We start from the raw sequence: 25,936 nt of genomic DNA, 5'->3' as shown, positions 1-25,936 counted from the left end.
CTTTTAATAGCTTCCAAGAGATTCTGGGGAAATTATGTCAATTAATTTCCAATGTGTTATTTAAATAAAAAAGTAAATGCCTACGAATATTCAAAAGCAGATTATTGGAATTGTTCGTATTCCGGAAATTATAATGCTTTGTTTCTTCTAACAGGTCTTGAGACTCAAGTCTATTATGTGTATATACTGTATGAGTATAATGTGCGAGTTTCATGTCCAATCAACTGTACCATTAAATAACGGAACTTGTTTAAAAGCCCATTAAAAAAGACCTCATGCTTTATACAGAATCTGTTTGTCTTCCTTTGTGAGTATACATCTGTACTTGTTCATGCTTGAATATGCAACTTCTTACTCCATCCATCCATTATCTTAACCGCTTATCCTGCTCTCAGGGTAGCGGGGATGCTGGAGCCTATTCCAGCAGTCATTGGGTGCCAGGCAGGGAGACACCCTGGACAGGCCACCACAGGGCCCCCCCACCACACAAACACACACACACAGATTCACCTGACTTACATGTCTTTGGACTGTGGGAGGAAACCGGAGCCCTCAGAGGAAACCCACGCAGACACGGGGAGAACATGCAAACTTCACACACAGGATGACCCGGGATGACCCACCAAGGTTGGACTACCCCGGGGCTCGAACCCAGGACCTTCTTGCTGTGAGGCGACTGCACTAACCACTGCACCACCATGCCGCCAAAACTGCTTACTATATTACATATTGTTTTTGCGCTGATGTACACGCGTGCGTGCGTGCATGTGTGTGTGTGTGTGTGTGTTATGTACACGAGTGGTGTTTTATGAACAAAATATTTAAACAAGAATTAATTTTGTGCCCATGTATGGGTGTTTCTATGTGTGCACACAATAATATAGTAGTAATAATTAATACTAATAATACTGCTAATACTACTACTACTGGTAATAATAATAATTATTATTATGATGATGATGATGGTGATGATGATAATAATAATAATAATAATACCACTGTCCTGTCTTTTTTTTTTAATACGTGCGTTTGCATGAGCGCACCTAGAGCATGTCTCTTGTGTTTTCTGTCAATCCCCCCGCCTTACCGCAATGGGTGTGTCCCGTACAGTGTTTTCTGGTATGACTACATTGTAGCTGTCCTTCTCCCACTCGGGAGGCTGGTTCTTCACATTGGTGATAGTGACAGCCAGTTCCACTGAAGTGCTGCGGTTCCCGCCGTCTGTAGCTACAATCTCCCTGGTAATGTAGCTCCTCTGTGGAGAGGACATGAAAAGAGCATGTACCATCAAAAAGGAAGAGCAGGGAGAAGAAAGATAAATAGAGAAAATAGATAGCAATAGGCAATAATGTAATGGGAGAAAAAAGAGAAGAGAAGAGAAGAGAAGAGAAGAGAAGAGAAGAGAAGAGAAGAGAAGAGAAGAGAAGAGAAGAGAAGAGAAGAGAAGAGAAGAGAAGAGAAGAGAAGAGAAGAGAAGAGAATAACAATAAAAAAATTAAGTTTGGATATATAGAGCTTCTCATTTGCGCAGACAGATCTCAAAGCGCTTCACAGATAAGACTATAGTAAAGAAAAAAAAGGATATAAAAGAGGGAAAAAAGAGTATTAAAACAAGGGTGGGCCACTATGAAAGGCTTGAAAGAAGGCCTGCCAATAATGAAGGGTTTTAAGGCCCATTTTGAAAACCCTGATGGAAGGGGCAGTTCTGAGATAGTCTGGGAGGGAGTTCCAGAGGTGTGGGGAAAACGAACAGAAGGTTCCATTTCCCATCATCCAGAGATGTGTAGGGGGGATGTGGAGCAGTGGGGAATGGCTAGAGCGGACGGAGCGTGAGGGTTTGTGGGTGGTGATAAGGTCACTGAGGTAACTGGGGCTTTGGCCATTTAAGGCTTTGTAGGTCAGGAGGAGGACTTTGAAATGGATCCTGTAATGGACTGGGAGCCAGTGGAGTTGGGGGTTATGTGGGCGGACTTTTCTGAGCCGGTGAGGACTCTGGCAGGACTGTTCTGAATGAGTTGTAGACGGTTGATAGATCTGACTGGAAGACCAGAGAGAAGGACATTGTCATAATCAACTCGGGAGAATATTAATGCATGGACCAGTTTTTTGGTGTCATCTATGGAAAGTGATGGTTTCACTCTGGTTATAGTTTTAAGGTGAAACAAGGAAATCTGGCAGATGTGTTTGATATGGGCTTGGAACGAGAGTGTGGAGTCAAACTTAAAACCAAGATTGGTAACAACAGAGGAGAGGGGAATGAGTCAGCCATCAAGGGAGAAACCAATGCTGCCAGCGTTGGCAATTTTTTTGGTGAGAAGAGAAGGTATATCTCGTGTGACTTATGTATAGTCAAGTTTTCCATCAGTATGATGAAGTATCAATTAAGTGTTCCCAATAAGACTGCCTTAACAGCAACATTAAACAGCACACCAATTTAAAACTCCCAACCTATTTTCAACACTGCAATCTGTATTGTGGCAACAACTGGCAGTTCCTCAGCAAATGAAAAAAAGACAATAAAGAGGGGATGGTGGGTGGGGGACTGGATGTTGCAATCCTGAAGTTGAGGCAATACCCCTGATCCCATAATAGGATGTGATGGACCATGGCAGTGGTTAGACTCTTTACTCTCTCAAGATAATCAGGGATTTTGTTAATCCAGTCTATGTGTTTTGTGGGTGTGAAAAAAAGGCCTGACCATGCCCCAGTGTCATGTCAGACGAATTGCTCTGGCAAGGCACGCCGCTGGTAGGGGTGTAATGATCCATTGATCTGGATCAATGTCACAATTCAATTGTCAACGTTCGAATATCATCGATGCAAAGAGAAAACATCAATCCATATCATCATCTTTAAGATATGCCTAGGATGTGAAAATTTTGAAGCTCAATATCTCTAAACCGCTGAGCACACAAAAAGAACCTGGTAAATCCAAGGGGATGAAACATAGATGTGCATGGTTTATGTTCATAATTGAAAGGTCATCAAGGGCTCTTTAAGTTAATCGATAAAAAAACAAACATTTGCACTTAAACATGAGAAATGTAGCACTTTATAGTGAACAACAGGAGGTCTATTCTTATTCTTCTTAAAAATAATAGATTTTTTTTTCATTTAAATTGCTTTGAGCTTAGTAATGAAACTGTCAAATTATATTTTAGTTGCTTTTTGTGAGTTTATATAAATGTAACAGATTTTTTTAAATGGGCATATGATATCAATCACAGGCCCCTGAATTGAATCAGATTAAAATCGTATTTAGGTTGGGGCATCTGGGGGGTGTGGTAGTCTATTCCATTGCCTACCAGTACGGGGATTGCCGGTTTGGGTCCCCGTGTTGCCTCCAGCTTGGTCGGGGGTCCCTACAGATACAATTGGTTGTGTCTGCGGGTGGGAAGCCAGATGTGCGTATGTGCCCTGGTCGCTGCACTAGTGCCTCCTCTGGTCGGTTGGGGCGGAGGGGAGGGGGAACTGAGGGGAATAGCATGATCCTCCCACGTGCTACGTCCCCCTGGCGAAACTCCTCACTGTCAGGTGAAAAGAAATGGCTGGCGGCTCCACATGTATCAGAGGAGGCATGTGGTAGTCTGCAGCCCTCCCCGGAGTGGCAGAGCGGGTGGAGTGGGGTAATTGGCTGGATACAATTGGGGAGAAAAAGGGCGGGAAAAAAACAAAAACAAAAACAAACAAAAAAAGTATCGAGGAAGACTTTGTGATATCAGCAAATATCGTATTGTTGTTCAAAGAATCGATATAATATCATATCAGGATGAAACTTGTGATTTTCACCCCTTACCGACGGGGTTACTGTTTTTAGCCTTTTCATCAGTATACACTCAGAGTGAGATTTTGATATCAAGCCAAGGTTGTTTAAGGCAGATGGCAGACTGACAATGACATGCCTTATCCCCCTTGCTAAAATGGGATTTTCTTGGACAAAATATCAAAGCACATCAGAGGTTCAGAGAGTATAATGAACACAAGACACTCAAATGCCCTCCCTACTGTACATAGAATATGTAAAATGTCATTCTTTTGGCATTGGAATGGTTTGCGGGTGAGTGGGTTGCATTTGGGATGAGGATCAGCGTCTTCAAATATGACACAATGGTTTTAGGTGTGAGAGGTGGGAGTTAAATTGGTGTGCTATGAGGGAAAGTTCAGGTATCTGTAAGGAGTTATTCATGAGAGAGGGTGAAAAGGACTTTTATAAAGAACATTTTAATGGTGCAGCAGCTGCTGTAATGTGGGAGGTCAATCACAAAGCAAGGGTATTCTCTTCATCTCATCTCTCACCTATTATCACAGGCTCTGATTAATATCTGAAAGAATAAAATCATAAACACTGATAGTAGAAACAAGTTGTTTTTTGGTTTTTTTTCTTCGCAGGATGGAAGGGCTCAGCCTTGGAATATGAATTTAGAGCTCAGAGATCTGGGGGAGCCACAGACTGCTACTTAAAATTGAGAAGGATTTGTGAGATGGTCCTTGGAATACCCATGAAGGTGCCAAAGGACGTGATGAGGGAAAGAGACATTGGGGTTACCACTTCAACCCTGATCAGGATAAGCGGTGTCAAAATGATACTGATTGTGAATCAAGTTAATTAACTGAATCCTGTTAGGTACACAGCACCGAATCAGCACCTGATATGAACAAAGGCACTTTACACCTATGATAATCAGATTCCTTTGAATGAAAACTAGGCTTGCAGCAGTGCATGCACAAGTTGTATGATCTGACATGCATAAGTATGGCTAAAGCTTTCCAACTCCATTGTTACACAGGACAGGATTTGTGACCTTGGTAAGAGTTCTTATTTCACAGGGGAAAATCCCTAGGGTATCCAGGGTTGGATGTCTAAAAACAGAGAACTAATGAAAACATTTCAGTTCTCTTATTTCAGAGCTGTTAATCATATAATTATGTGAAACACACACAATGCCCTATTGTCGTCATACTGACTTTCGTAATCCAGATCACCAAATACTCCACAAAGCCATAGTGTAAGTACTTGAATGAATATCTTTCATGTCCCTTGTCAAAATTACAGATAACATTAACTATGGCTACATGTCACTTGACATACCAACATTTTTCTCTATATTTATCATCTATTAAAAGCCATTTGTTGACAATATGCTAGAGTTTTGCAGTTGACACGTTGAAGCTTTGCAATCAAGAAAACTCAAATCTTCTTAACTTTTGAGTCCAACATAAAAAAGCCAATATGTAGGTGATACAAGTGTGCCTTCTATATTTGGATTATCGGTGTTCAAAAACTGAAAAGTTGCCTTTCTTGCAGATATGGAGATGTAACATTGTACTCTCAAGCAGGAATACTGGGATATTGCCAAGTAGTATTGTTTTACGCGTGGTACTGAAGATGCAGACATTCATCTCTTTTGGCATGGATAGACTTTGCTATTGAGTTTTGGTTTTGCTGGCTATGATCCCTATGGTACTGAAGGGAGAAGTAGACATCCGTTTTGTGTTTACCGGTGGCAGTTTTCTCCTTTACTTATTTGTCGTTCCTATCTAGCCTGTTTTCTTGGCCTGAGGCTGGAGGGCAATGGGCAGTGAAGTAAAGAATTTGTCAGTGGTTGGATTTCTCCCACTACCAACAGGCTTTAGTAAGGGTATAAGTATACATTTAGCCTGCTCCTCTGCCCTCATCATGATAATAAAGCACTCTGTTCCAATGTACCCACTTTGTTGGCCATGTGCTTGGTGAAACTATAGTATATACATATATGCATCTTAATATTCCGCACCTCATTTGTTGAGCACTTTTATCTACACCATTGATGATTTCCAGGGGAAAAATGCTCTCTCTCTCTCTCTCTCTCTCTCTCTCTCTCTCTCTATATATATATATATATATATATATATAGTATATATATGTGTGTGTGTGTGTGTGTATATATATATATATATATATATATATATACTATATTTTAACTTGCACTTGTAGATGTAGCGACGAACTGTGTTAACTGACAATGGTTTTCTTAAGTGTTCCTGAGCCCACGTGGTAATATCCTTTACAGAATGATGTCAGTTTTTAATGCAGTGCTGCCTGAGGGATCGAAGGTCAAGGGCATTCAATGTTGGTTTTTGGCCTTGCTGCTTACGTGCAGAGATTTCTCCGGATTCTCTGAATCTTTTGATGATATTATGGACTGTAGATGATGAAATCCCTAAATTCCTTGCAATTGTACATTGAGAAACGTTGTTCTTAAACTGTTGGACTATTTGCTCACGCAGTTGTTCACAAAGTGGTGAACCTCGCCCCATTCTTGCTTGTGAATGACTGAGCCTTTCGGGGATGCTCCTTTTATACCCAATCATGACACTCACCTGTTTCCAATTAACCTGTTCACCTGTGGAATGTTCCAAACAGGTGTTTTTTGAGCATTCCTCAACTTTCCCAGTTTTTTGCTGCCCCTGTCCCAGCTTCTTTGGAACGTGTTGCAGGCATCAAATTCAAAATGAGTGAATATTTGCAAAAAACAATAAAGTTTATTAGTTTGAACATTAAATATCTTGTCTTTGTAATGTATTCAATTGAATATAGGTCGAAAAGGATTTGCAAATCATTGTATTCTGTTTTTATTCACAACGTCCCAACTTCACTGGAATTGGGGTTTGTATATATATATATATATATATATATATATATATATAATCCAGTGAGCCAAGTAAATTCTTTATGAGACAGTACAAGCCTGTTCATGCCATAAGCAATCATCAGCTGTCAATAAACCTACTCGGGAAAGAACATACCATTTACTACCTCGTCATGCACACCACATGTACAACGTCCAATGGGGAAGGGAGAGGTGCGACATTCAAAAACACATGATCACTGACGGTCCAATGGGGGGGGTTGGTATTTGTCTGTTGGCATGATTTATTTATAATTGCAAAATAGGTGCTTATATCTGTCTGCAATTGCTGGCCAATTCATTCCTGTTATTCAATTTGGACATTTCTACTGGTTGCAGTACTGCAGTACTACTGGTTGAATATGCTTTGTTCTTAGAGAGGATTTTCCAGGTGGCTGAACAATTAATGTTTCTGTCCGCCAATGACTAAATATAATGGCTTACAGTAGTAAAATGTGCAATCTATGTCTAACTGAAAAATATTTTATCATTTGCAAACCAGAAATGTCCACATCGAATAACAGGAATGATCTGGCCAGCAGTTGCAGACATAGATATAAGTACCTATTTTGTAATTTTCAATAAATCATGCCAATAGACAAATATCAACCCCCCCCCCCCCCCATTGGACTGTTAGTGATCACGTGTTTTTGAATTTTTGAATGTTGCACCTCTCCCTTCCCCATTGGACGTTGTGCACGTGATGTGCATGACGAAGCAGTAAATGGTATGTTCTTTCCCGAGTAGCTTTATTAACAGCTGATGACAGCTTATGGCATGAAACAGGCTTGTACTGTCTCATAAAGAATTTACTTGACTCACTGGATTATTTTGCTCCTTATTTGCTGAGCACTTTCCCTACTGTTGAGTGTTTCTTTAACAAAGTTATATATATATCACTACAGATACAGGAAAAAAAAAGTTTTAACACATTGTAGTACAGGCCTGTTTCGTGTGCCGCATCTTTGTTGAACCACATTAGCAGCTAATGAGTGCGGAACTCACGAAACAGGCCTGTACTGCAATGTATTAAAACTTTTATTCCTGTGTCTGTATTGATATTCCGCTCATCATTAGTTGAGCACTTACAACAACACCATTGACGGTTTCGGGAAAAAAAACGCTATAATATATATATATATATATACACGTGTGTGTGTCTATGTCAGTGTCACAGTGAGCAAAGCATCAAGTAAAATTCCTGGTATGTGAAAACCTATTTTGCAAATAAAGCAGATTTGTTTATGATTAATATTAAGCTATATAGTATCTCTCTATTGGATTGAGGCAGCTGTGTCTTCAAAGTGACCCCACTTGCATGGTTGATATATCCACATCCTTTCTTTGTCACCAGGGAAGAAAGAGCAACATTTTTGACCAGCCAATGGTCATAAAGTAAAAGTTTGCATATGCAAGGAATTTGACAAGGTGTGATGTTGTCCAGAGGCAGTTCCTCTGGAGCCCAAAGGAAGCCTGGCCTGGCCTCAAAATAAATATATTCTAATAAAGAAAACATAATTTATTATTCCCACGGCTGTGTCTTTATTAAGTTTTGCCATTTCCCTTGTTATCAAAACATTCCATGTATAATCTTTTTTTTTTTTTTAGCTGGTGTAAAGAGCAAAAAGTGCCCCTCTGCGAGAATAGCAAAGTGTAGTTGATGTCCTCTGTGCAGTCTAGTGGTCAGTGAAATGCTACCATCACTCAAAGGAGATCAGCTTTGCCTGGCTTCTCTTAGAGAAAAAAAGATTGAGGCCAGACTTGACCAAGATCAACATTTAATGGTCAATTCTTCATTAAAAAAAAAAACAAAAAAAAAACAGGGAGGCCAGGTTGAAAGTGGCTTCTTACCAATCAAATCACTGTCGCAATCATTTAAAAAAAAAAACTGCCTACAGTGAGAGTCTCCAACCAGCTAGTCTACTGTACGTAGCATTGACAGATCAGTTAGCAAGTAAGCAGAATGCATGGAGATGGGGACCTCGAGTTTCTCATAAAAAATGGCTTTATTAAGCTTGTGTTTGAGCTGCAACTTAAGATCAAACAGAATGGTAGGCCGATCCCGAAGCTGGACCTGACACAGCGGAGAGCTAAGGGAAAAGCTAGCTGTTTTTGTGATGGGAACTGTCTGAAAACCTTCAGTTATGTGTTTATTCTTTAGATGGTGAGAATAAACTCAAGAGGCAGCGTTATGTTTTAGCTTGTATACTGTGTGATTGTGTGTGCATCTTTTAGAGTGAACGGCATTGTTGTTTCTTGCTAATTGCAGTTTTAGTGTTGGAGATGTCCCCTCATAGGGGGATGCAAATAATTCATCTGTTACCAGTGCTTATGGCTGTGAGAAGTTTGCACATGTTGTTGTATAGTATTTGGAGACAGAAAATAAATGGCACCTTGTGTTGTTTTGTAGTCCACAAAAGCCTTGTAAATGCTGTGGTTTCCGAGGAATGGGATGTAAGCGCGAATGAGAAACATTACCCCAGTAACGGCACTTGTTTATTCTGGTTTGTGAACTACGATATATTCATGTGATCATATGGAGATTTGATCTCCATATGATTGCCATACCAAGCTGACTGGCTTCCTCAGTAAATGTTGTCACGCGCCGCCACTGATGTTCACATTAAAAAGCATGATATAACAACTGCAATACAAAAATACCCGGTAACACTTTAGTATGGGGAACATATACACCATTAATTAGGTGCATATTAGCATGCAAATTAGCAATATATTGGCTCTTCATTGGTCTTTATTAAGCACTTATTAATGCTGTATTCTGCATGGCCTTATTATACAACCAGTAAGCCATTAACTATGAGTTTTCCCTCTATAACCTCAGAATTATTGCTTATTAGTAGTACCATCTCAATATGCTTTGCTTAGTATGGACTTTATAAGGTGGTAGTACCACAAGAAGAGTTATTCTCCCTTACTAACACGTAATGAATATGGTCTGTTCTTACATAACAAAACAAAACACAAAAGTGCAAGTGTTAATAGTGTTAAATTACTCTAAATTAAGTTTTTGTTACTTAGCATATGTTCCCCATACTAAAGTGACATCTTGATCATTACTAATTCACTAGTAATTACGTTTTTTTACTTAGAATATGTTCCCCATACTAAAGTGTTACCAAATACCCCAATACATACACTACCGTTCAAAAGTTTGGGATCACCCAAACAATTTCGTGTTTTCCATGAAAAGTCACACTTATTCACCACCATATGTTGTGAAATGAATAGAAAATAGAGTCAAGACATTGACAAGGTTAGAAATAATGATTTGTATTTGAAATAAGATTTTTTTTTACATCAAACCTTGCTTTCGTCAAAGAATCCTCCATTTGCAGCAATTACAGCATTGCAGACCTTTGGCATTCTAGCTGTTAATTTGTTGAGGTAATCTGGAGAAATTGCACCCCACGCTTCCAGAAGCAGCTCCCACAAGTTGGATTGGTTGGATGGGCACTTCTTTGAGCAGATTGAGTTTCTGGAGCATCACATTTGTGGGGTCAATTAAACGCTCAAAATGGCCAGAAAAAGAGAACTTTCATCTGAAACTCGACAGTCTATTCTTGTTCTTAGAAATGAAGGCTATTCCATGCGAGAAATTGCTAAGAAATTGAAGATTTCCTACACCGGTGTGTACTACTCCCTTCAGAGGACAGCACAAACAGGCTCTAACAGGTACTATTTAATGAAGATGCCAGTTGGGGACCTGTGAGGCGTCTGTTTCTCAAACTAGAGACTCTAATGTACTTATCTTCTTGCTCAGTTGTGCAACGCGGCCTCCCACTTCTTTTTCTACTCTGGTTAGAGCCTGTTTGTGCTGTCCTCTGAAGGGAGTAGTACACACCGGTGTAGGAAATCTTCAATTTCTTAGCAATTTCTCGCATGGAATAGCCTTCATTTCTAAGAACAAGAATAGACTGTCGAGTTTCAGATGAAAGTTCTCTTTTTCTGGCCATTTTGAGCGTTTAATTGACCCCACAAATGTGATGCTCCAGAAACTCAATCTGCTCAAAGAAGTGCCCATCCAACCAATCCAACTTGTGGGAGCTGCTTCTGGAAGCGTGGGGTGCAATTTCTCCAGATTACCTCAACAAATTAACAGCTAGAATGCCAAAGGTCTGCAATGCTGTAATTGCTGCAAATGGAGGATTCTTTGACGAAAGCAAAGTTTGATGTAAAAAAAATCTTATTTCAAATACAAATCATTATTTCTAACCTTGTCAATGTCTTGACTCTATTTTCTATTCATTTCACAACATATGGTGGTGAATAAGTGTGACTTTTCATGGAAAACACGAAATTGTTTGGGTGATCCCAAACTTTTGAACGGTAGTGTATGTATGCAAGCAAAGTAAATGAATTTTGAGAGTAATAGCTCTCTTCTCTACAGAATAAAATGTAACAAGTTTACACAAAAACAGAATTGCAAAGTATGGCTCTCTGACTGTTTGACTGTTTACACAGAGTGAACACTCACTTGCCTCAGTGGCAGTACAGTCCCAAGTGAAATGGAAAAACACAATACAACAAAAGCTGCTTTTGTAGGTAGCAAACTTACTTTTTACAATAGCTGCGTTAGTCTGAAAATTCATTTGCTGGCAAACTCTGTGTGTGTGTGTGTGTGTGTGTGTGTGTGTGTGTGTGTGTGTGTGTGTGTGTGTGTGTGTGTGTGTGTGTGTGTGTGTGTGTGTGTGTGTGCGGGGTTCGTGGTGGTGGTGGTACCTGAGAGATGGGTTCATTGACATACACCCAGCCAGTTAGGGGATTGACCTTCAGGTACTCTGGTTGTTCATTTGACATAGAATAGGTGATGGCTGCATTGGTTCCAAAGTCATCATCGTGAGCTGCCACCCGCAAAAAACTTGTCCCGATCATGGTATCTTCACGAAGGAAGTCTATATAGAGGAAAAAGAGAGATGAGGACAAAAGGGGAGAGTATAGTGTGTGTATGTGTGACATACATCTTTTTTTTTTATACCCACTTAATATCTTGGGTGGAAGTCAGGAGACAAGTTATCAGTGTATTACAGGGGCCCACACATGCACAAGCACCCACACAGCATTCATACCTGAGGGAAATTTAGGGTCTCCAATACTTCAAACATGCTCAGAAATGCACTGTGGAAGGAAACCCATGTTAACACGAGGAGACCTTGCAAAGTCCTCACAGAAAGGCTGGGAGGAACCCAGGACTCTTGCTGTGAGGCAAAGTAGTAGCAATCAAGCCACTGTACAACCCTGTTAGCGATTAAAGAAATTAAGACTGTATCTATTCATAGTACATGTTGACCATATGTGGAATTTCTCAAAGGCAAATTTCCTTCACTTACTGTTACTATGTTTGGTTAACATTCAAGATGAGCTCCAATACACATCACATCACATCAACACTGTAAATAGACTAAGATGACTGCAGCTAATTTACCTTTATGCAGATTAAGTGTATCATTTGATAGTTTCTTTATTAAGTCATAAGTCTGGTCTCCCACAAAGTTTAATTCATAAAAGGCACTTATGAAGGTTGGATTTAAGTTTGCGGAAAGGAATTTAAAAAAAAAACCCTGCAGTCACTGATTTAGACAAGAAAAAATGGTGTACCGGGGGCAGTGAGGCTGCTCAGAGCCAGTTTTGAACTGCGCCCCTTGTACCCCATAATAACAAACCGTGAAAAAAACAAACATTTAAAATGAAAAAAAAAAACAAACAACACAAAAACAAAACAAAACTATATAGCATTAATCATTAATCCATTTACACTATTTTCCTTTGTTTTACCTCTGTCTTTTTACAAATCTAGCATTGTCCATTGTTTTGATTGCTTTTGGAGGGGTGTCAGATGTTGGACAAAAAAGTAAAGATTGATGTAAATTGTACATACATTATGAATCAGCTAACCATAATAACATATTAAGGCTGGCTAACAACATTGTCTCTGACCCCCAACCATGTCCTGGACAGGGAATAAAAATTGTTACCATCCAAACCAGAGATAATGGTTTCTATGATTTAATAAGGTTAGACTGAAGCATTCTTTTGTACACCACTCAATCCTAAAATTAAAATGGAGCTTAATCCCAGACCAAATGTACATTGAAGGGTCTTGAATATTGTCTTCTGTGATTGTACTGTTTTAATTATGTTGTCTTAATTTTTGTCTTTTCTGTGAAGTTGCAAATGGAGATGTTGTGATGTTGTGAAACATTTCAGACTTGATCTAACAAAGTATTATCATCATTATCATCACCATCATTGATAACACTCACACTCATATCGAAGGTTCTCAAACTTAGGGATGTTGTCATTTTGGTCCAGGATGAGGATGTTGAGCTGGCATATGCCAATCAGGGGGTCGGCAGCCTGGTCAGTGGCAGTTACTGTCACTGCATATTCCCGCTGGCGTTCACGGTCAAATTTTCTGGCAGTCACAATTACTCCTGAGGGAACAACAGAGAGAGAAGCTGATTTGACAGCTGAGTCATGCAGAACTCCACTGAGTTCGGGGTGCCATAAGTGTCTTGAGCCAATGCTCAGTCAATCAAGCAATCACACTTTAATTATTTTGTCCATAAAAATAGAACATGGTAGGTCTCAAGTGAAAGAGTTTGAGGTGAATAAAGGATACAAATGACAAGTAAGTGTTTAACAAGGCATAAGCATTCATATTTTTGTAAACCTTGGGGAACAGAGTGCTTTTGTGTGTGTGTGTGTGTGTGTGTGTGTGTGTGTGTGTGTGTGTGTGTGTGTGTGTGTGTGTGTGTGTACACCTGCATGTGTTAAAAGCTTCCCCTCTAGGATGAAGTCTGTTACTAGTTTTACGATAAAAACGTATGATGCCCATTGCTGGCAATTGAACCAAATTAACACAAGAACCTGAGAAAAAAAATATAAATCCAAAAACACTATCAAATTAAGAAACAAATATTAAAAAAACAAAAACAAAAACAAAGACAAACTCAAAAACAAAAAGGTAGTCTGGCCCCGGACATCCCCAAAACACAAGGTAAAAAGAACAGAACACTAGCAAAGCAACTACAAATCATACAACATGCAACATTAACAAAATGAAGTGCCGTGGTTCCAGCCACTCCAGCCCTGTTTCCTGCATCTCCTGTCAAGCCCTGCTCTGATACCTTCCCAGTCCTAAGTCCTGTCCAGTTTTCCTCAGTTACCTGTTAGCTCCAAAGCTGATGTTGATTTTTCAGCTAAGTTTCTGTGGATTTAACTTTGGCTGTTTGTTGTCAGCGCATAATCGCCATGTGTCCTTGTGTTGATACCTTCATGTTTCTTGTCATTAAAGTTTTTGTTTCATCTTTACCACATCTGTATTTGGCTCTTCAATTCATGTACCCCCCATGACATGTACTGTATAAACCCACAACAAAAATGTTTCTGCACAACCCATATAATGACGGAACACAGAAAAATATTTTATTAACGTCAACTTGTGGAACATTATGCTGAAGTGGTTGCAAATCAAATGATAGAGATGCAAAATGGAGGAAAAGGAGACAGAAAACACAACAAACCCTCCTGCTATACATTTGGGTGCCAGAATAGAAGAAAAGGAAAAAAGAACCTCCATTTTTATTGCATTCCATTGAACAAAATGTGAATATGAGGAAAATTGCAGACGTAATTCGCTACTAGCTAAATTTGGTGGAATATATAATTGAAATAAGAGAAAATGTTAAAACTATGATGCTCAATTTAACTTTAACTTTTTATTCATTTTTTAATTTATTAAATTATGCACATAAATGCTTATTTTTAGGGCTCAATCTCTATTGCATTCAAGAGGATCTCTGACTTACTGTAATTAGACCGGTGAATGTTTTGCCGGTGTATTGTCATTTTTATGACTTCATCTCAGAATCTGATCTCTCTTCACATAAACATGTTGATATGCCTTTCGTCTTTGCATTCTGCAGAAAGTTCAACATTTGGTCTATGCAGCAAGAGATCCAATGAGAGAACTTCTTTTATGCTTTGGCTGCTGAACTATGTGTATTTGTACGATATTTAAAATTTTAACATTAGCCTATTATGTGATGGGCGTAAGCTTTATAGCCATTAAACAAACAACAATGTGACATACTCTGTAGTCGAATGTTAAACTAAATTACAAATGGGTAAAGAAGCTATTGAGAGATGCATTTTTTCCCAAGGACTTCATTAGCTCAGGCGATCTCATCTAATATCTCTCAGTTAAATGAACACACTCAGCAAATGCCTACCTCTTTCTGAAAGCATGAAAAAAATTAATGTGTGATGCTGATCATTTTCACGGTAGGGATAATGTTATTATGCTGCATTTGACTAAGTACAGTCATTATTATTATTGAATTTGATGCTAGTTTGCTTCACTTTATTTAATGCAAAATAGGGGCAATGAGATAATTGTTTAACTAACATCCTGATACAGTTTTCTTTTTTTTCTTTTAGAAATTATAAACAAGGGACTCCTTAATTAGTTCTGACAACTTACGAGCACAAAACGGTCATGTATAAACTAAAATGGAGATGCATGTGTTCCATAAAGATGATTTTTAAGGATGGCTGGTGTGGCTTTTGCTTCATAACAAAGTATATCTATGGCTTAACTATTTAAGGTAGTCTGTGGTGACTTTTCTTACTGCATTGGGTTTCAACTTCAGCTTTCAATGCACATTCCCATGAATCTCATGAGATGTCCAAGCGTTATACCATAATTTAAGCCACTAAACAAAGCGTCTGTGTGGATTTGGGCCAACTGTTTTTGGGAAAATATGAAAAGGCTACACCTCACTCCCTGTTCTGACAGAATAATTTAAATCTATGTTGCATATTGCAGCTTATCCAGATGAGAACAGATGCCCCTATTCATTACCAAGATCCTAATGCTGAAAACAATGTGAAGTGTGATGGGACTTTATTTCACTTTGTATTTCCTCAGTGTTATAATTGCAGTCAGTGGTGGATTTGTAAAATATTTACAAAGGGGATGGTGGGATCTAGTGGGGACAATTGTTCTGGTGGTGAGCAGAGGGGAGAGCACTTAAAAAAAATATATATACAGTATATGAAGAAAAACACCATTTAAACCGTAACCGCAAAGCAATCCAGGGATTGGCAGGTACACGCATCTCCCTAACCTTTTGGATTTGGTGATAGATAAGGAAAAGTCCCGATTCAAACAAGGGCAATGTAAGTAGTGTGCAAATCTCAATACAAATTTAATTTAAATACTGATAAAAGATTTCTTTCTTAACATGTACTAACATTCCTTGTTTTAAGATACATCACAGGGCACTATTAATCTTAAGGGGATGAAAAGTAGCAATGGCGGTTTTCCAAAACACTGTTTTTTTGTCAATTTGTTTTAATGGGAGGTTGGTGTCTTCTTGTGTACTGCCTCAAATTGATGTCTGATTATATTCACCTATTCATTGGCAAATATAATCAGTAAAATTAAGTCCTTTGATTGGTGCTTTCCATGTGAAGATTTGCACCCTTGAATAATTATCAGCACCCTAAAAGACTTAACTTATTTTATACTTTTTAGTAATGAACTGCTCAGGATATTTCAAATGGTTGGAATATTTCTAAGGAGAGTAAATTACACTTTGAGTCTTTTTAAAATTGGCAGCCTTGTATCCATGGTTGCTCTTCCCTTTTTACTGCTAACACCCTTTCTCATAAGACATGATTAAACTAATTTAGACCTAAATGAAAACAATATTTTATTAAGAACAAAAGTCTGTAGACTTTTTTGACAACTCTGGTTTTGAAGGCAAATGGGATAAAATAACTGAACTTCAGACATTTGAAGATAATTCAGATGTGCATAGACATGGTTCTTATGTAGACTCCATTCAGTCATGTTCCCTGTGCTTTTGCACTTTCATTGCAGGTTACCAGACACAACATGCACTCTAATGCTATAATGACAGGGACACATATTCTAAAATAAACCCAATTAGAATGTTTTTGTGTGTGTGTGTGTGTGTGTGTGTGTGTGTGTGTGTGTGTGTGTGTGTGTGTGTGTGTGTGTGTGTGTGTGTGTGTGTGTGTGTGTGTGTGTCTTTCTGTGGTTTTCACACTGTCCATGTTTGTGCACAAGTATGCCAGTTTACATGCAAGTGTATGTGCCAGTGCTGATACTGTTACTGGTGCAGGTGAGTGGGTGCATGTGCTATCAAGTACCAGAGTCAGGGTGAATGCTGAAGGCTGGAACAGTGGAGTCTTTGTGCATGAAGCCATATGTGACTCTGCCATTGAAGCCTTCATCTGCATCCACTGCATGGACCTGAAGTACAAAAGTTCCGGCCGGCTGGTTTTCCAGAACCGATGTTCTCTCTCTGTATTGTTGACACTAAGGAGCAACAGAGACAGAAATTAAAGGTTATAAGCAAGAGAGGATATCATGATAATGCGAGCACAGAGAAAGTTGGACTGATACTCATTCATGTGGCAAAACATGAGAAAGAACATGCAAGTGGTATGAAAGTTGTTTACTCAGAGAGACAGATTAAAGATTATTCACTGCAAAGACAAGAAGAGAAAGAGCAAGATAAAAAGAAGAAAGTTTATGAAAGCACTAAAAGAAAAGTACTAAACGCTTGATTCAAGTAGAGTGCAAACTCCAAAGATGTCTGAACAAAAATACTCAACAGTTACACTGTAGGGTGCAAATTGTGGTCTTTCCATTAGGAAACATGTTGCACCATTTTGGTGAAGATGTAAACCCCCTTAAAAAATAGGCTTGACCAATAGCACTGTCACCATGGATTGTCAGTTGGACTGTAGAAGAAACTGAGCAGACATTTGGGCAGACATTTGAAAAAATGTCACAAAAATTATAAAACAAAATTAAATGCACATTTTTTGTTAGCTGAGTTGAACATTTTGGCCTTCCAGATGGCAGTGTGTATAGGGACATCAGGAAGCCCATCTATTAAGAAATTCAAAATGTTCAGTTTTGGGAAATTTATTTGCCCTTCGTGTTAGTTCAACGGCCACCCCACTTAAAGTGGGCAAGTACTCACTGGTATGATGTTCATGTGTAACAATGAAATTTGTTTCCTATCATATTTTGAGACATTTGGCAAATTTGCTCTTGAGCCAAGCTGCTTGCTTGCACACTGAAACAAATGAACAAGAGCACTTTAAACAGGGTAGCCTATATAATGTTTTGTGGATTGAGACCCCAGCTTCTTGTAGGAAAAACATTATTAGTTTGTATTTGGAGATAGAAGTTAAGAATTCCCTAACTGAATCACATTTGACCAGAAGTTTTTGGGAGTGAACCACCTAGTGGCAGTGGTGGAACTGAAACTTTCAGCCCTGTTTGTTGTTGCTTGATTTCAGCTCACACCAGTGCTTGAAGTGGGCCAGTACTCACTAGTGCGCTGTTCAGGTATAACTATAACATTTTTTCCCTCTCATATTTTGATAATTTTGGCAAATTTGCTCTCGAGAACGAAGCTGTTCACTTTCACATTGAAACAAATGAACATGTGCACTTTAAATATGGTAGCCCATATTGGGCTTGTTTTGTGGCTCAACACCACTGTGTTTTTCAAAGCAGGCCCTTTGTCTTTAATTTCATTCTGTACTTTCAATCTTTATCAAAGATCTGTTTAATATGCTAATGAGATTCAATGCTAACTAATAAAATTGCTTTTGTCAATGATGTTTTCCCTTAAAGTGTCTCACGGAATGAAAGAACAGATGCAAGGCAAACTTTGAAAAATCCAGCAGTGTTGAGACAAATGAGTGCTCCAAAAAAAAATACATACATACATACAAAACTCGTGTTTGCTTCAGCAAGCGAGAGAATTTAAGGTTCCATGAAAAAGTATTTACCCCCTTTCTGATTTTCTCTATGTTGCATATCTGTCACACTTAATGGTTTCAGATCTTCATAAAATGTAAGACAAGAATCCAAGTAAACACAAAATAAAGTTTTTAAATTAAAATTTAATTTATTGAAGGAAAAGGGTTAATAAACACCTATATAACCCCGTGTGAAAAAGTAATTGCCCCCCCCCCAAAAACTTAGCTTCAGATCACAGACTAATGACTGTTCTCCTTTAGAAATTTCTGGTAGAGAAGAGAATTAATGGTTCCTTCAACGATGTCAAGTCGTCCAAGTCCTGAGGCATGCCCACACAATCACACTACCACCACCATATGTTTGACTGTTGGTATGACGTTCTTACTGATAAATGCCCCTTGCTTTACCTCAGAAATAATGGGACCTGTTTCTTCCAAAAAATTCCAGTTTTGACTCTTCTGTCCACAGAAAATTATCCCAAAAGGCTTGCCAGTGATCAATGTGCTTTTTGCTAATGTGAGACAAGCACTAATGATTATCTTAACTAGCAGTGGTTTGTGCCATGCAACTTTCCCATGATTTCCATTTTTGCCTGGTCTCTTTCTTTTTGTCAAATTAAGAAAAACGACTTTAGCTGAGGCTAGAGAGGCTAGAGGCTTCTTTTGATGTTGTCCTGATTTTATTTATTCATTCTTTTTTTTCTTTTTTTTTTTTGAAGACTTCCTGGATGAGTCATTGCTGCACCCGTGGGGGAATTTTGGTAGGACAGCCACTCCTGGGAAGATTCACCACTGTTCCAAGTTTTTTTTTCTTTTTTTCATTTGGAGACAATGGCTCTCACTATGGTTTGCTGGAGTCCCAGAGCCTTAGAAATGGCTTTGCAACCTGTTCCAGACTGATAAATCTCAGCAGCTATTTTTCTCATCTCTTCCTGATTTATTATGATGGTGGCATAGTGTGTTACATGTTTACAGATGAGAGGTTGGCCACCTGGTTTCCTGGTGCAGCCAGAACAACCTGGATCTAAATCCCATGAGGACAGTGGAGATGGTGCTACCCACCTTGTGTGACTCTCTAGTTACCACTGTGGAGTCATTCCATTTCCTGGGCACCACTATCGCTCATCAGCTCCCTCATTAATAAAACACAGAAGAGGATGTACAGCCTAGGGAAGCTGTTCTTCAGCTTCAACTTGCCATGGACAATGATGGTGAATTTCTACCTCTCCATCATTTAGTCCATCCTAACCTCCCCCATCACTGTCTGGTACGCTGCTGCCACTGCCAGAAACCAGGGCAGGCTGCAGAGTATCATTCGCTCGGTGGAGAAGGTGCTGCCGCCTCCCATCTCTCCAGGACCTGAACACCTCCAGGACCTTAAGGCAGGATGGGAAGATTGTTGTTGACCTCTTCCACCCTGGACCCCATCTTTTTGAGATTCTGCCCTCTGACAAGAGGCTGAGGTCCATCAGATCCAAAACCTCTCATCACACAAAGAGTTCTGCCCCTATTGCAGTCAGACTAATCAACAGCCCCCCCCCCAGACTAATCAACAGTCCCCTGCCCCCCCCTTTTTACTGCTTTTATTTTTATTGTTTCCTAGATCTGTGTGTGCGTGTGTGTATATGCAGTGCATCCGGAAAGTATTCACACCCCTTCACTTTCCCCACATTTTGTTATGTTACAGCCTTATTCCAAAATGGATTAAATTCCTTTTTTTTCTCATCAATCTATATACAATACCCCATAATGACAAAGTGAAAAGGGTTTTGTAGAAATTTTTACAAATTTATTAAAAATAAAAAACTGAAATATTGCATGTACATAAGTATTCACACCCTTTGATATGACACTCAAAATTGAGCTCAGATTCATTCTGTTTCCACTGATCATCCTTGAGATGTTTCTACATCTTGATTGGAGTCCCCCTGTAGTAAATTCAATTGATTGGACATGATTTGGAAAGGCACACACCTGTCTATATAAGGTCCCACTGTTGACAGTGCATGTCAGAGCAGAAACTAAGTCATGAAGTCAAAGGAATTGTCTGTGGACCTCCGAGCTAGGATTGTATCGAGGCACAGATCTGGGGAAGGGTACAAAAACATTTCCACAGCTTTGAAGGTCCCGAAGAGCACAGTGGTCTCCATCATTCGTAAATGGAAGAAGTTTGGATCCATCAGGACTCTTCCTAGAGCTGGCCGCCCAGTCAAACTGAGCAATCGGGGGAGAAGGGCCTTGGTCAGGGAGGTGACCAAGAACCCGATGGTCACTCTGACAGAACTCCAGCATTCCTCTGCAGAGATGGGAGAACCTTCTAGAAGGACAACCATCTCTGCAGCACTCCACCAATCAGGCCTTTATGGTAGAGTGGCCAGACGGAAGCCTTTGCTCAGTAAAAGGCACATGACAGCCTGCTTGGAGTTTGCCAGAAAGCACCTAAAGGACTCTCAGACCATGAGAAACAGGATTCTCTGGTCTGATGAAACCAATATTGAACTCTTTGGCCTGAATGCCAAACGTCACGTCTGGAGGAAACCAGGCACCTCTCATCACCTTGCTAATACCATCCCTACAGTAAAGCATGGTGGTGGCAGCATCATGCTGTGGGGATGTTTTTCAGCAGCAGGAACTGGGGGACTAGTCAGGATCGAGGGAAAGATGAATGGAGCAAAGTACAGAGAGAGGTCCTTGATGAAAACCTGCTCCAGAGTGCTCAGGATCTCAGATTGGGGTGAAGGTTTACCATTCAACACGACAACGACCCTAAGCACACAGCCAAGACAACGAAGGAGTGGCTTCGGGACAAGTCTGTGAATGTCCTTGAGTGGCCCAGCCAGAGCCCAGACTTGAACCCCATTGAACATCTCTGGAAAGACCTGAAAATGGCTGTGCAGCAACGCTCCCCATCTAACCTGACAGAGCTCGAGAGGATCTGCAGAGAAGAATGGGAGAAATACCCCAAATATAGGTGTGCCAAGCTTGTAGCTTCATACCCAAGAAGACTTGAGGCTGTAATCGCTGCCAAGGGTGCCTCAACCAAGTACTGAGTAAAGGGTGTGAATACTTATGTACATGCAATATTTCAGTTTTTTATTTTTAATAAATTTGCAAAAATTTCTACAAAACCTTTTTCACTTTGTCATTATGGGGTATTGTATGTAGATTGATGGGGAAAAATGAATTTAATCCATTTTGGAATAAGGCTGTAACATAACAAAATGTGGGGAAAGTGAAGGGGTGTGAATACTTTCCGGATGGACTGTGTATATACACTCACCGGCCACTTTATTAGGCACACCTGTCCAACTGCTCGTTAACGCAAATTTCTAATCAGCCAATCACATGGCAGCAACTCAATGCATTTAGGCATGTAGACATGGTCAAGACGATCTGCTGCAGTTCAAACTGAGCATCAGAATGGGGGAGAAAGGTGATTTAAGTGACTTTGAACGTGGTATGGTTGTTGGTGCCAGACGGGCTGGTCTGAGTATTTCAGAAACTGCTGATCTACTGGGATTTCATGCACAACCATCTCTAGGGTTTACAGAGAAAGGTCCGAAAAAGAGAAAATATCCAGTGAGCGGCAGTTCTGTGGGCGAAAATGCCTTGTTGATGCCAGAGGTCAGAGAAGAATGGCCAGACTGGTTCGAGCTGATAGAAAGGCAACAGTAACTCAAATAACCACTCATTACAACCGAGGTATGCAGAAGAGCATCTCTGAACGCAATACACGTCGAAACTTGAGGCAGATGGGCTACAGCAGCAGAAGACCACACCGGGTGCCACTCCTGTCAGCTAAGAACAGGAAACTGAGGCTACAATTTGCACAGGCTCACCAAAATTGGACAATAGAAGATTGGAAAAACGTTGCCTGGTCTGATGAGTCTCAATTTCTGCTGCGACATTCGGATGGTAGGGACAGAATTTGGCGTCAACAACATGAAAGCATGGATCCATCCTGCCTTGTATCAACGGTTCAGGCTGGTGGTGGTGGTGTAATGGTGTGGGGGACATTTTCTTGGCACACTTTGGGCTCCTTAGTACCAATTGAGCATCGTGTCAACACCACAGCCTACCTGAGTATTGTTGCTGACCATGTCCATCCCTTTATGACCACAGTGTTCCCATCTTCTGACGGCTACTTCCAGCAGGATAACGCGCCATTTCATAAAGCTCGAATCATCTCAGACTGGTTTCTTGAACATGACAATGAGTTCACTGTACTCAAATGGCCTCCACAGTCACCAGATCTCAATCCAATAGAGCACCTTTGGGATGTGGTGGACCGGGAGATTCGCATCATGGATGTGCAGCCGACAAATCTGCAGCAACTGCGTGATGCTATCATGTCAATATGGACCAAACTCTCTGAGGATTGTTTCCAGTGCCTTGTTGAATCTATGCCACGAAGGATTAAGGCAGTTCTGTAGGCAAAAGGGGGTCCAACCCGGTACTAGCAAGGTGTACCTAATAAAGTGGCCAGTGAGTGTATATATATATATATATATATATATATATAGAGAGAGAGAGAGAGAGAGAGAGAGAGAGAGAGAGAGAGAGAGAGAGAGAGAGAGAGAGCAAGAGAGAGAGAGAGCTGTCAAAATTAACATGTTAATTCTGTTATTAATTTGAAATATTTAACGTGTTAAAAAATTAACACAATTAACACAGCTGTGTTTTGCCGACTTCCTGTTGCAGCTGTGCGAGGCTGTTTCACAGGCATATCACCAGTAAGTGCCCATTTGGTCAGGTCACTGTGACATTACTTTCTGATGACATTCTTGTGACGTTGCAGCAACAATTTTGAGTGAATACGTTTGGAGTCAGTGACGTGCTCAGTCCTCTCTGTAGTTAAGTAATATATTTGTTGGGTGCTCTTTGGTCCAAGGTTAGTAGTTTCAGATGAGTTTTGTCTCACTATGCCCCAAAGAAGGCCCAAGCTGCTACACTTGGGCATTTTTAGGTCCTTTTTGGATATGTCTAAGTTTCAATAAAGACATTTTTAATTACACGGAGTACCTTGGCCAGAGAGATTTGTTTTCTTTTTCTCATTTTTGAGAGAATGTTGCCATTTGGCCCCATGGATAACGTTGTCACGATGTTGTGCCTTGGTCACTTGCAGATGTTATCTTTGGTAGCGTGAATAACACTGCCATTGTGCGCGCTCTCTCCTGCTTTTTGTTGAAGGGAGAGCTGTCTTTTTCCCCTACTCTGCTCTTCACTGGACCGATGCAGTGTGTAACCTTCATCTCTGCTTTCTCACAGCAGTAGGCTTTATTTAGTCCCAGCCCACATTCCCTCATGGATAATATTAGATATTCTACAATGCTGTTCCATTAGCGCTTATATTGAGTTCTGTGATGCACCATTATGAACACGTAATGGACGCGTAATGAACGTCATGAATTCACGACACTTTAAATTCAACTGGCACTTGAACATGGAACACATTTATGTGAATTATCATTTATATTAGTGCATACAAGAAATGATTGCCTTTTACGGTTATATCTAATCTTAATGGCCTTGATGGTTTTGAAATTCAACTGGCACTTTAACATATAAGTGTGGGTTTTATTATTATTTCTGTGCATGTAAGAAATATATCTTTCAAAGCTGACAGTCAATTTTGATGGCCTTAATGGTTTTATTGGAAATCTGTAGTTCACAGGAGAGAATCTGTATTCAAAGTTAAAAAGATGCTATCAAACAATAGTATTTGATTTTCAATATACTTTCTTAGAGTTGATTCTACAATAATTTTGTGATTCTACACTTAAATATCCATTATTACAAGCTAGTCTTAAAATGTGATTATCCATCCATCCATCCATCCATCCATCCATCCATCCATTTTCCGAACCGGTTATCCTGCTCTCAGGGTCACGGGGATGCTGGAGCCTATCCCAGCAGTCATTGATTGAAAAAAGTGATTAATTGTGATTGATCACAACAAATTATGCAAATTCGTTTATTAATCATTTTAATTAATTTTATTAATAAACTTTTTCCCCCTTTTCCCCTCCAATTGTAATTTGGCAATTACCCCACTCTTCCAAGCCATCCCGGTCGCTGCTCCACCCCCTCTACCAATCCGGGCAGGGCTGCAGACAACCACATGCCTCCTCTGATACATGTGGAGTCACCAGCCACTTCTTTTCACCTGACAGTGAGGAGTTTTGCCAAGGAGACGTAGCATGTGGGCGGATCATGATATTCCCCTCAGTTCCTCCTCCCCCCTGAACAGGCGCACTGACAGACCAGAGGAGGTGCTACTTCAGTGACCAGGAAACATACGCACATCTGGCTTCCCACCCGCAGACACAGCCAATTGTGTCTGTAGGGACACCCGACCAAGCCGGAGGTAACATGGGGATTTGAACCGGCGATCTTCGTGTTGGTAGGCAATGGAATAGACCACTACGCTACCCGGACACCCCCATAATAAACTATTAATAAACTAAATATTAATTGCATTTATGAACTACTTATTTTTAATCGATCGACAGCCCATTTTTTTTCTCTTTATTTTATTCTCTGTACCAACAAGGCCATGCTAAATTCCTAGTGCATGTAATGCACATGGCAATAAAATAATTTCTGATCCTGATTCTGATGTTGAGACCTTGTAGCCTACTTCACATTGATGTTTAGATTCAACAGGGCTGGTGGTAATTGAGCCTGGGTGTTTCTGCTCTAATGGATCCACTGATCAATTAAATTTGGTTAATTGGTTGATTGAGTAACTAAAGAGGCTATTACTTTCTCACACATGGTCAGTTGGTGTTGGATAACTTTTTTTCCTGAAATAAATAAAATTATTTAAAAACTCAATATGGTGCTTACGTGGATTCTCTTTTTCTTATATTTTGTATGAAGATCTGAAACAATCAAGTGTAACAAATATGCAAAAATAAAGGAAATCAGGGAGGGGCAAATACTTTTTCACTGCACTGTACAGTCCAATTTCTTTCTCTTTTTTATAATAAAAGTATGTTTAAAAATAATTTTATTGAATTGCTCTGTGTGCCCGTGTTAATGGCTTCACATGCCACTGTGGGCACACGTGTCATAGGTTGCTGACCTCTGGATAGAGCATTGTGAGACATCTCCTAATTTCTGAGTTCTCACAGTTGGCAAGTATGACTCCCTTTGAGTACATCATAACCTTACATGCAGATTTTCATCTGTTTTCTCAGTACAGGTTTGGGCATGGGGTGTTCCCCCAAAAAAGGTTGAGAAACACTGAATTATCATATGCTAGAAAAAAATTTCCACTTCCAATGAAACCAGTCTGAATGTACACTTACAGACACAAATACACATGGCATAAACCAGTGGTCATCAACCCTGCTCCTGGAAAGCTGCCACCTTTCCGGTTTCCACTCCAACCCTAATTTAACACACCTGATTCTACTGATTACCTACTTACC

At 39.9% G+C, this 25,936-nt stretch overlaps 1 protein-coding gene across 1 annotated transcript in view; it reads right to left on the bottom strand.

The window, feature by feature from the left end:
* si:ch211-186j3.6 (neural-cadherin) overlaps window positions 1-25,936 on the bottom strand; it is a 666,499-nt gene that overhangs the window by 364,044 nt on the left and 276,519 nt on the right. Inside the window, 4 exon segments of the mRNA XM_056278708.1 lie at window positions 1,088-1,255; window positions 11,409-11,581; window positions 12,950-13,120; window positions 16,869-17,037. Coding sequence (XP_056134683.1) covers window positions 1,088-1,255; window positions 11,409-11,581; window positions 12,950-13,120; window positions 16,869-17,037 — 681 coding nt within the window.

Source organism: Lampris incognitus, chromosome 4 (genome assembly GCF_029633865.1).
Source record: "Lampris incognitus isolate fLamInc1 chromosome 4, fLamInc1.hap2, whole genome shotgun sequence".
NCBI classification, from domain to species: domain Eukaryota; kingdom Metazoa; phylum Chordata; class Actinopteri; order Lampriformes; family Lampridae; genus Lampris; species Lampris incognitus.
The sequence above is the reverse complement of the archived record's forward strand: the minus strand, read 5'-3'. Positions and strand labels throughout refer to the sequence as shown.